We start from the raw sequence: 16,956 nt of genomic DNA, 5'->3' as shown, positions 1-16,956 counted from the left end.
CTGAAGGAGATCTCTGAACGCCAGCTTGAAGAGGCCTTAGAGACGCTGAAGACAGAGCGGGAGCAGAAGAACAATCTTCGTAAGGAGCTCTCTCACTACATGAACATCAATGACTCCATGTACAACAGCCACCTGAACATCTCTTTGGATGGACTGAAGTTCAGTGATGAAGCCACAGAGCCCAATAATGATGAAATCATGAATGGATTTGAACAAAACTGCCTCAGCAAACTCAGCAATGGCAAGAATAGCACATCAACGCCCAAGAAAAACGAAAGCTTCCCTCCAGCCCCAAGCCTGGTTTCAGATCTTCTGAGTGAATTAAACATTTCTGAAATCCAGAAGCTGAAACAACAGCTTGTACAGGTAAATGGGTTTCCTAAATGACTGTGTACTTCCAAATAGCTGCTATAGTTTATTTGGGTTGTAATTTCAGTCTTTTCAGTATCTCACGTGGCCACCATACAGCATGAACTGTATTAGTAAAGGCTCTGATTGATTTAGAATTTGAGGACATTAAATGTTTGTCAGCGGAAAACCACAGCTTTTTTTCTTTTTAGAAGCTAGCAGTCATGTCCTATGTTTGGAGGAAAGTTGTAATGCATCTTCTTTGCAGTACATGCTGTGTCTACTTCATTATGTCACTAGCGAGAAGGGTAGTATTTTGTTCAAAAATTGATGGTTACTCCAGTCATCTTCATGAAAAGGAGTTTTGTACACCATAATTATTTTCTGTAGTAAGTTCAAAGAACTTGAAGTTTTAATCAATACCAAGCATTTCTGTGTTACATTTGTGCTATTGGGAGGTTGGAGAGTTCGAAACAAGGTGCATATTTGTGTTGTCTAAAAATGTTTTAAAGCTATTTTGTCAAGCATTTTTAAAGTGTTCTATAAGAAAAAGCCTATGTGGAAAAATAGCTGGATTTTTTCAAAATGAGAATTCTCAGAGCAGAAACTTTAAAAGTTTCAGTATTTCTGAGCCTTTCATGAAGCTCCAAGCTTCCACCATAGACTAGCTGCATGTTTTCTAATATTTACTTGATAATACGCAAGGTAACAGTAAACTTCAGCTTATCTTCAGCTGAAAGGATGTTTTCACAATGAGACCATCAGCTATGGAAGAAATGTGTAAAAATGTGCATTTTGAAGCGGAAATGAGAAAGAATTGGCAAGGAACACTGTGCTTGAAATAGTTTTAGAATAAATTAAATAGCTTTTTCCATAATGTGCAAGTGATTGGATTTCTGTAACCATATGGACCTTGGCTAAGTTGCTGTCTCTTAGAATAAAACCATTTAAGTGATACAGTTCCCTTTACATAGATGTCTGCATTCATGCATTTCAGATGGAAAGAGAAAAGGTGAACTTGTTAACAACGCTACAGGAATCTCAGAAGCAGCTGGAAAATACACGGGGGGCCCTCTCAGAGCAACATGAGAAAGTTGGTAGACTCACAGAAAACCTGAACGCAATGAAGAAGCTCCAAGTCAGCAAGGAACGTCAGTCTGCCCTTGACAATGAGAAGGACCGAGACAGCCATGAAGATGGAGACTATTATGAAGTTGACATCAACGGGCCAGAGATCCTGGAGTGCAAGTACAAAGTGGCTGTGGCAGAGATTACTGACCTAAAAGAAGAGCTTAAAAATCTTAAGGCCAAATACAAAGAATGTGAGTCTAAGTATGAGGAAGAGAAGAGCAGATATGAGACTGAAAGCCAAGCTCTCACTGAGAAGATCACCTCTCTAGAAAAATCCAGTAGGCATGATAGAGAACAAGTGGCCAGACTGGAGAAGGAGCTGAAGAAAGTCAGTGACGTTGCTGGAGAAACACAGGGCAGCCTCAGTGTGGCCCAAGATGAACTAGTCACTTTCAGTGAAGAACTGGCCAATTTATACCACCATGTCTGCATGTGCAACAATGAAACTCCAAACAGAGTGATGCTGGATTATTACAAGGAAGGTAAAGGCGGACGCAGTAGTCCAGAGACCAAGGGAAGAAGGTCTCCCATTCTTCTTTCTAAAGGGCTGTTAACTATAGAGCTAGGAAAGGCAGAGAATGGAAGCGGTGACAGCAGCCCATCTCCAGTGTCATCTCTGCCGTCGCCCCTGTCAGATCCTCGGAAGGAACCAATGAACATTTACAACTTGATCGCTATAATCCGGGATCAGATCAAACACCTGCAAGCTGCTGTGGACAGAACAACTGAGTTGTCCAGGCAGCGTGTTGCCACTCAAGAACTTGGGCCAGTGGTGGACAAAGACAAAGAAGCTCTCATGGAAGAAATCCTGAAGCTGAAGTCCTTGCTGAGCACCAAGAGAGAACAGATAGCAACTCTGAGAACTGTGCTGAAGGCCAACAAACAGGTAAACAGGTCTTACAGATGTGAAGGTTATAGTGTCAGGGAATTAGGTCATAAACACAAGAGAATTTATCTTTGAGGTCATACTGCCGTACCTTCAACTCAGTGGGGCTTTTGTTGCTGATACTTGTTTGGTACAAGGCTGAGGCAGGCTGTTTCATTAGAGGCTGTTTCATTACAGCCTGTAAAGCTGAACGCTGCGGCTTTAACTTTTTCTTGTCACATAGTCATGGGACTTTTTATTAAGCTTAAGGTAGCTTCAATCTACTGCCTGCCTGAATTATATCAGATTATATTTAGTGTAAGACATGTAAAATGAAGAGGTGAATCCTACCTTCTACTTGAAAGAATTCTAGTAGTTACCCTTAAAAGAGTTCTTAAACTATGTACTCTTCTCTCTCAAATTTCAAAATAAAAGAAAGCCTTTCAAGATGAGGATGTGATAGAAGAACATGGTCAAAATAACAGGGGTGAAAGGTAAAATTAGTCTTTGGGGGTTGGGCTGTGCCATTTGGTACATATTATCAGTGTAGTAGATGAAAATAACTGCCATTAAGACACCATGTGACATGCTTCATTGTCTCCTCTAAAGTTAAAGTAATGCAAATTGAAGTTGTCTTAAAAAAAAAATACAGTGTTGTTTAAGAAGCATATACATACTTTCAGTTTTCTTTTGCACATTTTAATAAAAGTGTCCCAAAATGTAAGTTAGGCACAATGCTCTAAGGGTTAGAGAACTGTGCAAGTGATGGATGAATGTGTTTAAATATAGAGTTATTAAATAGACTTTTTCTGTTCTTGTGTTGAAGTATGTAAAGTTTAATTTCTTTTAGTAGTTGGAGATGGGTGTCACTGAGTGTACATTCTGTAACCTCCTAGATGCTGCTGTGTGGTTAATGGGAGTAGGAGACCCATATGTCTGATCTGTTTCCAGTGTGCAGAAATGAAATTTTATTTAATCTGTGCAAGAAAAGTTGACCAGAAGTTTAACATTCCAGTGCAAAGTAAATGTTTCATTATGTGAATAGTGGTTAGAAATCTCTTAGCCAGCCACATTGTGAAGAGTTTCATTAACTAGTACGTTTCTGTTCTTCTTGGTAAACAATAGACTGCAGAGGTAGCCCTTGCCAACTTAAAAAGCAAGTATGAAAATGAAAAAGCTATGGTTACGGAGACAATGATGAAGCTGCGAAATGAGCTGAAGGCTTTGAAAGAAGATGCTGCTACCTTCTCTTCCCTGAGAGCAATGTTTGCTACAAGGTAAAGAACATACGAACTCTGCAAAAATGTCATTCCTTGCTTGTGTGGGGAAAGAGCTGAACATCCTGCCCACTTACCCATGCAGGGAGTGGTGGGGTGGGATGCCTTCTTCCAAGTTCGTTGCTTACAGTGTTTGTCTGCAATATGTTCCTGTTGATGAGGAAAATGCCAGGGATATAGTATGTTGCTACAAAGCAAGAAGTTGTTGTGGTGGTATTTATTTAATTTGGGTGCAATATCCCTGGTTCTTGAAGCCATTAACTCTGAGAAGAAGTGACATTTAACAATGCAAAATGAGCGTTCATTACACAATGAAGATGTGACTCTGCTTGACCTGTAATGATCCAGAAAAAAGTAAAGATGTTGCAAACATCGTATTATTCTTAGGTTGTCCATCCTGCAGTTGGCATCTCTGTCATTTCATTTACCTGTGAGAGCTGATTTGGGTTGCATATGGCTTTGGAACTTGTTTCTGCTTCTTCGTTGTGCTTTGTGGTGTTAACAGACAAAAAAATACTTGCTGACATGTCACATGGTGTAGAAGTGATAAATGCTATTTTGATCTGCATGTTGCTTACTGCTACTGTCATTGATTTCTTCTTTAAGTCTTACGCGTTTCTTTTGGGGAACGTTGAGGAAACAACATCATGTCACAAAATCCAGATCTGGTTCACAGCTAGGGAATGTTCAGTTGGCTCCTGTGCGGAGATGATCCTGGAAAACAGGAAAAGAAAAAGCTTTATCTAAAAGTTGTCAGTCCAGCTTGGTGGGATTCACAGGGACATCCCTGGCAATATTCATTTGCCTGCGTATTCCATGCATTACCTAAAGAAGATGGAGAAGAGAGACTGTAAAAGATATTATTTAATGTAACCTAGACACTTGCTTTTAAGCTAACCCAAGGGGATGGGCGAGTCTGTATTTGCTGTGTGCTGCTTCGTTCTCTGCCATCTCTGGATGCTTTTTAAAACAAAACAAAACCAAACCAATACAGAAAGGTTTTTGTTCTGTCATCTGCTAAAAAGTACCATAGTAAGGAATCGCAAGGGTGCTTATGAGGATTCCTTGAGGCTTTTCTGTATGGTCTTTTGTGGGGGTGGTTCTGCAGCAGCTCTCATGTTCCTTGAGTAATCTTGGGCTTCCTGGTGATTCAGCCTTTCTCGGCAGTATCTATGCATGTGGGTAAGCATGGAAAGGAGAAATGGATACCAAGGAATGCTAAAGGTTGAATTGCAGCAGCTCATTATGCTAGAGAAAGGAATGCCCTGTACAGGCTGGATTTGTCCTACTTTCTTTCCCCTCTCTCTCCTTTTCTGGAGTGTAATTAATATGCAGAAATTGCAATCTCTTTGTTAGCTGTAGATCAGCTTGAAGATGAGAGGAAAGAGAAAAACTGTTAAACTTTCAGTTATTTTTCCTAGATGCAGATAGCTAGCTGTCTAAATTACATGTAACTGCAGTATGTTCTCCCTACATGTTAATTTTCCTGCCCTAGTGTGAAAGTGAGAGAGTGACTGTGAACTGGTTTGGAGAGGAAGAATTCTCAGAGAAATGCCAGAGGGATAATTCTCTCTCTGCCTTTCTCTTGGTGTATTATCTAGCGGGCAATCTTGTCCTTTTACTGGGAAGACAATGATGAAGATTCCTTGGCTTGGGGAAATTGGAGGCAGAATAAAAGTTTTTCTGAAAGCCAACAGACTGAAGCTCTCACAGGGAGTTGGGTGGTTAGAGGCAGGAGTGAGCTCTGTTTGGGGATGCACAGCAGGCTCCCCTGCCTAAATGAACAATTATAATTTCTGAATTTATGCTTTACTTAGTAACTGTAGTGAAAAAAGTAAGGGGCCAAGAGCAAAGGAGGACTCAAAAAGCTGAGGATGGAGTCAGTGGAGACATGGTCCACTGAGCCTTTCGTCTTGAGAGCACTTGCATTCCTGATAGTTGCATGGCAGATAAGCAGCTGGGCCTTGTATTTTGCATCTAGCCTGAGACAGTGGCAGTGGCACAGAGCATGAAGAACTGCTTCTTTCTTCCAGTGTGCCCAGTGTTTCAGGTGCCACAATAGCTATCAAGACCTGTCACTGCAGATAGGGTACTGTCACCCCTTCCCTCCCCGATCTCCGGTCAGAGAGGATTAGTAGCTTGGTGGTTGGCCGAGTGCATTCCTCTGTCAGTGGGTCTTCCGCGAAGTTTCCGTTTTGGGGAAGGTTTGGAAGGGGTGTTCCTAGGTGCTTTGGTGAAGACAACTTCAAAAACTGTTTTGGAGTCTGATTTTTAGGTGTGTTTCAAATATCAGAAGTATGTAACAGCCCAATTTGTCTTCACCGTTGCAACCAACCTGCTAATGGAGCACCTCTTAACAGCCTACAGTAAGTCGCATTTCTCCTCTGGCCAAGAGGTTTGTGTCAGCAGAGACTAATAACAAGTGATGGGGCCTCTACCCTACCGTGTTTGTTTCAGTGTTGTGTTCGAGTGTGGGATGAAGCAGACTGCTGCACACAGATCTGTATTTTCCACTGGAAACCACCCATTTTGTAGGATGCAAGAGAGCTGTAACAATACATGAGAGTTGAAGGCTGGGCATGAATATAGTAACTGACCTAATTTCCTTTTTAAAGTAGGTTAATCCCACTAATTTGACAATACTACCAGCTATTTTTAATAAGTAATTAAAATACAATAAGACCTCAGCCTAGAGACAAAGGAAGGCTTGCAAAACACAGATTAACAGCTTCTAGCACTGAGGGACTGCTGCAGCGCTGTATGCCTAAAATTAAGCTGTCGTACAAAGGAATAAATCAAGATACGCGTAATGTACTATAGACGTACGTGCAATAGCTGTCCTGTAAGTCCAGATTTTCTTAATTAACACACATCCCTGCTGTATGTACAAACAGACTGAAAGCACTGGAAGCCAGATCAAAATCTGCCCTATAGAGCTGAAAATTGAATTTATCTGCTTAATTAGACTGTAATAGCTATTTATGTATCAGTGTATTACAATCAAACATTTTGATGTTTCATTAGTAAACTCTTTTCACCAGGAAAAAAAAAATGCAATCACTTCTCCATTTAAAATCCGAAGAGAAGCTGAACATCTTTTTTGTTTTACTTTGTCAAGCAGGTTTGCACTTGCTAACAGGCAGCTTGGGTGCTGCAAAATGTAAATAAACAAGGCCTGATGGTGATGCAGCAAATGTTCATTAGGGTGCAGCCTTCAACTTTATTACAAGATGTGAAGTGGTACTTATTTCTCTTTATGGATACCATCTGGCTCCTGTACTTTACCTGCTATCTGGAGCAGCTGTTTGAAAGAATATTTCCCAAATCTTTCTCAAAATTCATCATACAAAATGTGCTCCTGTGGTTACTGTTTTGAGGGGATTATGAATGTATTTACTTAGGAATTTAAAACAGAATAGCTTGTATTCACATGATGAGATTGAACATTGTAAAGAAAGCAGTCACTTTTGCAGTACACTTGCAACATTGAACTACATTAATATCTGGCATGGTTATGTTCTGTATTTTAAAGAATAAATCCTTGCAAATTGGCAAAAGAAAATACGGCTTCACACAAACCACTCATGTTAGACTTTTTATCTTGGGCAGTATCAACTAATAACTAGTTTGTTTTCAAATAAAATCTTCAATGGAAATTTCCAAAAGGCAGAATAAGTCTTTGAAATGCAGCGTTTACTCTGAGTTTAAACTGTCTTCGAGTTTTAACTGCATCTCTATTACAAAAAAGTATAAAGAGCACATATTTGTAGTTAACTCATTTCACTCAGGTCTTTGTTCAAGTATATATGACTCAAGGGTTTACTTTCAAAGTGTTTGTTGAGTATTTATTGAGGTTAATGTGACCAACGCCCTATGTTAACAGCACCAAGTAAAGAAAAAGCGGAATGAGAACAGGAGTTCCCAGACTAGGTAGATACCGCTGGTGGTATTCAGGTCACTTCAAAGGGGTGCATAGAGAGCACAGAGCCAGGAGTTGCTGCTGGTTTTTCCTGGCAAAAATATTTAACCTCCAAAAATATCTTATGGTAGGCTTAAATTTTTTTTTAACTCTCATTTAGTAAGTTAAGAAAATGGAAAGGATTTTTTTTTTTTAGATACAGAAAAATAGAAATCCCTACTTAAGTGTGAGGAGGAGGGGATTAGTAGCAAATCTGAGATAAATGAATTCATCTTCCTCCAAAATATTGTCAGAAGAAAGACTGATTCTTTTCTTTGCTAGACAAAGAGCTTCTCCCAAGTGCTTTGAGGGAACTTGAAGTGAGTATGTCGTGTTTTCGAATGATATGGGGTGGGAGTGAAGCACGTTTCCTTGTCTTGTAGGTCAAGATATGTTTCTAGATTGCTTATAAGCAATTTGTCATTCAAACTTGCAAGCACATTAGAGCTCAGGTTTCTTAAAACTGATTACGAGGGAAGAAAATACTGTATCAAAACAGATGAGAGAAGTCCAGCTTGGAATTTAAGCTTGAGGCTTGTTCAGCTTAACTTTTCAGTAAGAAAGGAGGGAGTAAGAAGACTGTTCTGCTAGTTGTTTGGAGAACACCTCTGAATCTGCAATTCCCAGAGTGCTCTGCAAGTGATAATGAAAGCACAGGTACACAGATTCGTCAGCTAGCAATTCAGGTTAAAGTCCTTAAAGGATGGTTAGATGAAGAGCAGGAGGCCAGTATGGCCATCACTTCACAGCCAAGAAAAGAATGCACTGAGAAAAGCTTGTCATGGATTGGACAAGAAGAGAGGTTAAACGCAATTCTGCTTTTTAAAAAGCAAAGGTTATTTTATTTTGTTATCTTGTCTTTCCCTTGAGTTTGATTTGCCAGAATTTGAGTAAGCATCCTTCCAAAAAATTCTACTAAATGTAGAAAATGTCAGAAACCATACATAATGAAATTACAACATGGTTTTTCACCTTGCCCTTCCCTGTGTTATTTTTCTGCTGTTTTTCTGTCTTTTGATATAGCCTGCAAGTTTCTTGTCTCTTTGACTTGCATGTTAAGTACTATAAGCACTCATGGGAGAACACCATAATCTCTTCTCTCGAGAAGTACCTCCTGTGTGACAAGTTACAGCCGAACTCCTGCAGTGGATGGAGTAAAGCAAGCTCAAAACAGCCAAGGTGGCTCCTTGCCGGCTTATTTGCTCCGGGTCAGGCAACAAAACCAAACAATTCTATGAAGTTGCATTTGTCCTAATAAACCCTGACAGACTTAAACTGGCTCTGAGAAGTGACTTAGGATACATCTTCACTCCTCTATTAAAGACACAGGTTTCTCAGCTTTGCTGCTCATCTATTTTTGGTTTCTTTTCCAGAGCCTGAGAACAAGCAAGGATAGTAAGAGAACAGACATTTCTCATGCCGCTAAAATAAAGATAGAACAGTAATTAAGAAATCTAGCAGAAGCAGAAATCTTTGAAAAGCAGAGAACAAATATGCCTAGATGTAAATAATGTCTATCCCCATGTTCCAGTGTTTCATAAACTGTAAATAAAGGGAGAGACAAACTCTTCAGCAGCAAGTCAGCAAGGGGACAAGTGCAAGTTTTAGAACATACTGGAAAGACTGACGGCATGTAACATGAGATTAAACAAGATAGTGCTTGTGATAAAGAAACAAAACCATGATTACACACAAGAAACTAGCAGCTAGCTGTTGTTCATTAATGGAGAAAAGGTGTTTCAAATGAATACATACATCAGTTCAGAATCATACAAGCTCTGTCAGTTTTCCAAGTATCCAAAGCATTTGGGAAAATATTCTTGTGTTCATGGACATCAAAGGCCTGCAGAATATAAAGGAGTTTAAATTCATGCAGAGAACAGTGCAGTCCTTACTGGATTGAGAATTATAGCTAAAGGGTCTTCATACTGGACTCCACAGAGTAGAAGTATTCAACTTCTCTAAAAATATCCCATAGGATAAATGCTCAGAGGAGCCAGACACAGAAAATGTGACTTTGAAAATTTCCAGGATGGGATTCCCAGACGGGAGTAACAGCATTTGCCTCCTATTCCTGGTGCTAGATCTAGAGGTGATGAATGATGTCTGGAGAGAAAAACGTCTGGGCTGCCAGCACCCACGTGAAAGTAAGGAGAGGTCCAGGCAGGACAAAGGCATTTGACTGTCTTACAGACATGCTACAAAAAGACATGAATGATGTCTTGCACATAGTCATGTTTAAAACACTGATGTGCCTGCTCTAGACTTCTGGCAATTAAAATGTCTACTACAAGTAATGCTGGATATGTTGAGACTCAACCTTGGTGAAGGTGCCCCTTGTAGATAGACCCTGGACCTGGGTTGCAACAATGAGTTCGCACTCTTCTCCCAGACATTTTTTTTTGAATTAGCTGTGTCCACACCACTAATTCCTATGTGCCTTGGTGCTTTCTTTGAATGCCTGCTGTTAAGGAAAGTAAAACACAGGAGATGTTCCTGTGATATAACAGTACTGCCGTAGAAATATTCAGAGTAAAGATAATGCCAGCTCTTGTTATGTAGCTTGTCTGCCCTTTTGTTTTTAATCAAAATGGAAAGTGAGTTACTTTAAAATACCTTATATGGGAGACTACTGCAGCAGCAATTATTTGTATCCATAGTCTTTTAAACAGGCAATTGTTTAAAAAAAAAAAATTGTTTCATTGGCAATTAATAGGAAGTGTCAGTGCTCATAGTCTGTAAAAAAAACAAAGCACATGCAGAGGTTCAGTAGTATAGGGTAGAGAGGGATGGAGAGTTCAGGATTCAATCCTCCTCCCCTTGCTACCCCCTTCAGTGAAGATCTGGGAAAAATGTCCTGCCTGTGCGATAGTAATTTTTAAAAAATTACTTCTAATCTAGTGGCATAGGATTATTAATTTCAACCTTTAAATATAAAAAAGAAAGGAGTTTTCTTTTGAGTTCTAGTAGGAGGGAATTTGCCATAAAAGTTTATGATCTCTCCTTGAGAGTTTTTATCGGTGGAAATCTAGAAGAGCTGTAGTGTCCAGCAACATGGGTCTGATTGTTCCCTCTCAGTGCAGGAGATAATTCTTCCCATATGTTTCAAACTACAAGAGAGATTTGTGGTCTGATTACTTTCTTTAATAGCTCTTACTAATGGATGTTGATTACACATGGCTGATTGTAAACATTCTGGAAAACTATAGCTGGTTATAAACTATTCTCTGTTCTTAGTGAAAATCACAATGATTTATACAAATAAAGGCCACAGCATTTATTCCTTTCAAATATACTCAGATGAGTTTTCAGTGCAAGGTATTGAGGAAGTAATTACAAATTAGCAATTGGCTAAGGTTTCCCTAGATATTCCCTTGAACTTGCTTATCTATAATCCTAAATTGCCTAAATCTGGGGTGTTCTTTCTTCTGCCTTCTTCAGGATTTGTGCTTTATTTTGTTCTTCAGGGATTCTTGAAGAACACATTACTGGAGTTTGGATCTGCACAAACTATGCAAACCAAGGCAAGAGATGGGCTTCTAAATGGGCTTCTAAAAATGTCTAAAAGATGCTGACCTAGCAGAGGGCCTTGGTCCTGCAGTCAGGTTTCTGTGAGTTCTGGTGCAGCTGCACTTGGACTTGTGCACGTGGCAAACTTGCCTGCATATGTGGGGTGAAGCTTTTTAATACTTCTGCTTCAACAACTTTTTTAAAAACAGATGTGTTTGGTTTTATGGATATGCAAAACTCTATCCAGTGTGAGTTCCTTCAGAAGAGACCAGCTCAGGCAGATTGGGTGGGATAATAGTTATGATCTAGTTTCTGAAGGCATGCCTGTTTTCTGCCGTCAATACCTAGTAACAACCTTTTGTGTTCTTCCACTTAAAAATCCAAACTGTGTATAGACTGACTCTAAATCTTACCCTCGGTGCTGACGAGCAGAGCTCTGCGGTACATCGTGGGGCTCATCTGCATTTGCCACACAACACAGAGTGGAAGGCCACCTTATGAAAGGAGATTCAGTAGCTTTTATTACTGCCATACTCTTCTTTCCTGTGTTCCTCCTTTGGTAATACAAAATGGTCGCTTCCTCTGCAGATGAGCTGGTTTCCACCAGGGGTTGGGGTAAGGGGGAGGTGGGGGGAATGTGTTAAAATTCAGTCTTTACTATTCATTTCTAATATAAAGATTCATTTTGAAATACCAGGTGGCTAATATCCCTTGTAGCTGAATGCAGTCAATGCTCGTTTACATGTCATTTTAACTGCTTCTCTGCTAATATGTTCCCCAGTTTTTAATGAAGCCAAAAAATTGTGATTTTAATCCTCCATGTTCTAATTTCTTATGTAGGTTGACAATTTAATCTCTCGAGGTAGAAGTTAAAGCAGTTGATGCTTCTCCCAAAAGGCCTCCTTCAGTCACATCTGTCTTGCTTTCTTGGAAGTTGTCATATGGTCCTCATATTGATTGCAGAGGAGGGGGAAAAAGTATAGTTATACCCAGGTGCATTTGGTTACATCACTTTTTTTTCCAGAACAGATCTTGATTCAGTAGTGAATTTAGCCATAAATGTTATTTATAGTACATGCTGAAGCTTAAATAAAATGGTATGTAGAAATAAGGCACAACTGGCATTTGTGGGAAGTAGTGGTATGCAACTTTTGAAAATGAGACAACCCATTGTTATATTTTTCAATAATTTGGCTTCAGATAGTGTCTTAGAGGATTTAGTTTTTATTTCTTATCATTATATTTAACATTCAGGTATTTATTTCCTCTGTGTAGATGTTTGTTTTAGCTGGTGTTGTTTTTAAAAATCTAGTTGATGTTTCCTTAAGCTCCTTTTTTTGTTGTTGTTAATTACCAGTCCTAAGAAAATAGGCAACATCAAAGCCTTCTGTTCACTATCCACTTAAAACTGTGAATGTGTAAATGTACAACAGGCTTATGCTGATTTCATATTCTTTTTTAAAGTATGAAAGCTCAATTATTTTCTTTCAAAGGTGTTTTTAAAACAAAGACATTTTCTATTCTTTGTTCTAATGATTTTTGCATCGAATATACAGCTGGGAAGTAGCTCAGCACATGGCAAAAGAAGTTGTAAAAGGGAAGGATCTTTTATTGTTACATCTGCAAAGCAGTGAAAATGTAGATACACATACCACAAAAATATGCTGCCATAGCTATTACAACTAGCTTTGCATTAAGCTAAAGTAGTGCTAGAGGCTATGTCTTCTTATACGCTTAGGGAGGCTAACTTTTTTTTTTTTTTTTTGCAAAAATTAAATTGGGACTCAGTGAACAGCAGGAAGGAAGGAAGGAAGTAGGGCAGATCCCAGTCCACCTGTGCACGCAATGTCTGTATCCACTTCTAGGAAACTTTTCAATCCTCAGCTGTTCTGTTCAAGTGAACAATTGCTGTATTTTGCATAGTGTAGTGTTCCTCTGATCGTGGACAGCCATGCTCGCACCAGGAGAAAGTTTGGTTTTGAGGCTATATCATTTCATTTGACTTAAAAATCAGGAAAACAGTTTCAGGATGCATGACTCTGTGTAGTCATAGTAGTTAACACTCCTGCCTCTCCCCAGTCCTCTCCTGTATATGAGAGAACAGTTATTTAGGTACAGTAAAACTGCAGCTGCATGTATGCTACTGATAACACTTCCTTTTTGTTGGAAAGGAAGGAAAAACTCCCTGCATAGCATTTTGTGGGGGAAAAAAGCTAATTTAGATATTTGAAATGTGAATGCCTTGTAATTTCTAAGGGCAGTCATTTGATGTTTTAAACCTTTGTGCTAACAGAAAGCTTGATGAGATAATGACTTGCTATAATAACCTTTTGGAGTCAAAATCATGGCTTTAATTATAGCTTGGCTCACGTGCAAACGACTTTACTGCCTTCTAGACTCTGACAGGCATTTGTCTGTGTTACCAGTCAGCTATCAGGTTTGGCACAACTGACTCTGATCAAGAGGCATTTGAGTAATACCAGAAACGTTTAGAGAGGAGGATTAAGGGACGTGGGAAGTCCCTACTCTGCTTTACTGCAATGGTTTTGTTTTCTTTTCATCATCTCTTTTGTTTCTAAATGGGGGGGGGTAGAAATCTGCCACTCTTGCCTTGGCTGGCTTTGATTAGCACTTCTCTGGTGGAAGTCAGATGAGTAGACAGACTGCAGCAGTCTTGACACAGCTTCACTGAGCTGAAAGTTTTGGGGCTAAATTAACTTCCTGCTCTGTACAAAAAAGGTGGATACATTTTGTTTCACAAGAAAAGAGCTGGGAAAGGAGGGAGAAAACCTCCCCATAATTTCACCTTGCCCAAATCTCTTGGCAGGGTAATACTGAGAATGAAACAAGGGTCATGGGGACAGGTCGCTCCAGTGCCAGATCGTATTTTGCTGAAGCAATCACATTCCTCAAGGAATTGGTAACACTTTCTGGACATTCCCCTGGTTTGCAGTAGTGGAGGCTTGAAGGAATCAGGTTTGAGGCATGGGTAGAAAAGAAAGCAGAAAGGTAACTTGTGATGATATAACCAGACTTGCGCTTTTCACCTCAAATGTCATGAGCGTGTTTGAAAACTGGAGGGAAACCCCATAGCCCTCAGGCCTCCCAGTAATCTTTAGTCTGTGCCTTGCTCCCAGCCCCAGGTGAAGAAAATACATCTCTGACAATCTAGAGCAACAGGGTTAGCAGTGATGCTGTGAGCAGTTCATTTCTGAGCCATGCCCTCATTTTGGAGCTGGTGCCACCTTCCATAAGAGGGGAGGACTGTTACGCCCGCAAGATTTATTTTCGTGTTTTCAGACTTTCTAGGGCCATTTCAGTCTGTGTTCCTCTCTACCGCTAATGGTAAATTGGATAAGATCTGGCCCTTGGCCTGCTTCCCCTCACTGAGGTGTATGGATTGGTGTTGCCTTGTAAGGTTCATCTAGCTATGAAGAGAAGAGAGCAGGTGCTAGACTTCTGGCAAGTTAAAGGTTCCTGTTTTGTTTTTTTTAAAAAGAGAAACCCCTCACACACTGGGTTTCCACTGTGTTCTACAGTATGAGAGAGACTGTGATGAACTCAAGAGCAGGATGCACAGAGATCTGAGTGGATAGATTCCCGCTCACATAGTGGCCCTAAACTCAAAACCTTCTGGTATGCTAAGCTACATTGCAGTTGTAGTTCATGCAGGTTTTATATGAATAATTCTGAGTTATTGTTTTATCTCCATATGTATTCAAAAATAAATTCTATTTTTTCCTTTCCCTTTTTCTCTTCCCAAGCAAATATAATTAGGAATATAGGCCTAATCCTGCTATTTGAACTCAGGGTGAGCAGAATTTGGGACTTGATAGTATAAGCACAGCTGACGAATCTGCATTTTTGTTCTGTGGTGGCTTTTTTCCAGCTGCTTGATATTACTCGATGATAAATGTCCCTTAAAGTCAGGGGCTTTTCCATTCTGATGTTAAAAGGAACTTCTCTAATGATATTTTTGCTTTCATGAAGAAGCTGTATTTTACAGATGTGGCCATTGTAAATTCCAGTGAATATTTATTTTTCTACCCGTACACGTAATTGGTCTTCTATGTGCAGTAAATATGCATCTACATGTAAAGATGTTAATTTTTTAAATTGTTCAAGATGCGCTGTGCAAGTTGAGTAGCTTCCAAGCTCAGTGAAAATGACTGTAGATGAAACAGCTTGCAGGCATTCATACAGCTTCCCCTGCAGGGCTCCCAGTAACACTCAGTTCCTTTGTTTGATTGTTTCAAAATTAATTTTGATGGTGAAAACAATTATATAAAGGCCACTTGCTATAGAGAAAACAGTAATAAAACTATTTATTGAATTTTTACATCAGGAATTAGAGTAGGTTAAAGTAGAATTATGAAAGATGCTGTTTTTTAACAATGCTGTTCAGTCACCACTGGAAATTTGTTATTTGGACTCCCTGTGTAAAGTAACAAACTATGACGTTCAGGTGCTCATCAAATGGTATTAATAGCCATTTTAGTAATGGTCATTTTACAGCACTCCTACTGTTCCCCTCAGACTCCCTTTCCAGCCTAGAGCTTAGAACCATTGGGGTCTCTGTGTAAGTAGAGACAAAAGTAACTTGACTGCATTGTGTCTGCTCACTACGGAAGGACATCTCACTAATCTTTAGACATGAGTACTTTTATATCAGACTCCATACTTTCATTATCTAAGGATGCTGTTAATTATACTACATATTGAAAGGCGTGAATGTAAGTGCTGAGTGTGGGATTGTAAGAACCCCAGTGAAAAGTAATTGTGATTTTCTACAGGTTTGGTTGAAGTTCCTATTTAAAAGAGTGTGTATGCAAGCCACTGCAAAGCTATCACTCTGCTAACATCGGCCGGACACAAGGATTCATGTTTTATAGATGGAAACAGGATTGCTAAAGATTGATATATTTCATTGCAGATGTGACGAATATGTCACACAGCTGGATGAAATGCAGCGGCAGCTTGCAGCAGCTGAGGATGAGAAGAAGACTCTGAACTCCTTGCTTCGGATGGCTATCCAGCAGAAACTGGCACTGACCCAGCGCCTGGAACACTTGGAGCTAGACCACGAGCAGTCCAAAAGGGTGCGCACAAAATCTGCTTCCAAAGCCAAGAGCAGTAACCCTACTGTAAGTCATATTCGGTCCTGTGGAGACAGGTCTGAAGGATCTGTCCTTAACAACCAGGTTTTTTGTAGCGAGAAATATAAAATCTATTGTGACTAGGACAGGTATGTAGAAGAATAATATTATGCATCGTATTCTATGCTGTAACTGTCAGCGTAAATCCCCACTATCTAATGTCGCAGTGAGTTGACTTGTACTAGTATGTTGTTGAACCAGGTAATACAAATTGTATTATGGTGGTCTTAACTGTAACTAATTCATAAATATGGGGATGCTATTAACAAGTTAATGGTGAAAAGGAATTAGCTTTTTCCACAATTAACATGTATGGGTTTTGCTGTTTATGGTAAGTGTTAAAAGAGTACACCTGATAGAGTATATCTGGTGCTACTAACTGTAGTTTGTATAGCACAAATGTGATCCTTTCTCCAGGGTTGCAGCATACTTCAATAAATGCTTTCACAGGCAGAAACAAACAGAAAACCTTCCTTGTTATTGTGGCTTAAGAAGTGGTGAAAAGCAAATGTTAAAATGAGAGGTATGTCTTGAAAATGCAGAGCATTTTGAAACTGGAACCAAAATTAATTTGCCTATTGTGGCAGATGTTAAGAATTTGCTGTCATATCACCACTGACCAAAGTCCTAAAGCTTTTATAGGCTATAAAAGCTAGAAAAAAAACATGGTAGGGTACATTATTTACACTCTGCTTCCCTCTCTTCAGAGGG

The 16,956-nt window shown here is 39.6% G+C and overlaps 1 protein-coding gene across 1 annotated transcript; it reads left to right on the top strand.

Moving 5' to 3' along the window:
* Positions 1-3: 3 nt before the first annotated feature.
* On the top strand, positions 4-16,617 carry BICD2 (bicaudal D homolog 2 (Drosophila); the record flags this gene model as incomplete). The annotated part of the gene is made up of 4 exons (XM_009581330.1): positions 4-366; positions 1,346-2,365; positions 3,470-3,621; positions 16,023-16,617. Coding segments are annotated over 4 exons (1,842 nt in total), but the record flags the coding sequence as incomplete, so codon positions are not given.
* Positions 16,618-16,956: the final 339 nt, after the last annotated feature.

This window comes from Fulmarus glacialis, unplaced genomic scaffold, assembly GCF_000690835.1.
Source record: "Fulmarus glacialis isolate BGI_N327 unplaced genomic scaffold, ASM69083v1 scaffold39597, whole genome shotgun sequence".
Taxonomy (NCBI): Eukaryota; Metazoa; Chordata; class Aves; order Procellariiformes; family Procellariidae; genus Fulmarus; species Fulmarus glacialis.
The sequence above is the reverse complement of the archived record's forward strand: the minus strand, read 5'-3'. Positions and strand labels throughout refer to the sequence as shown.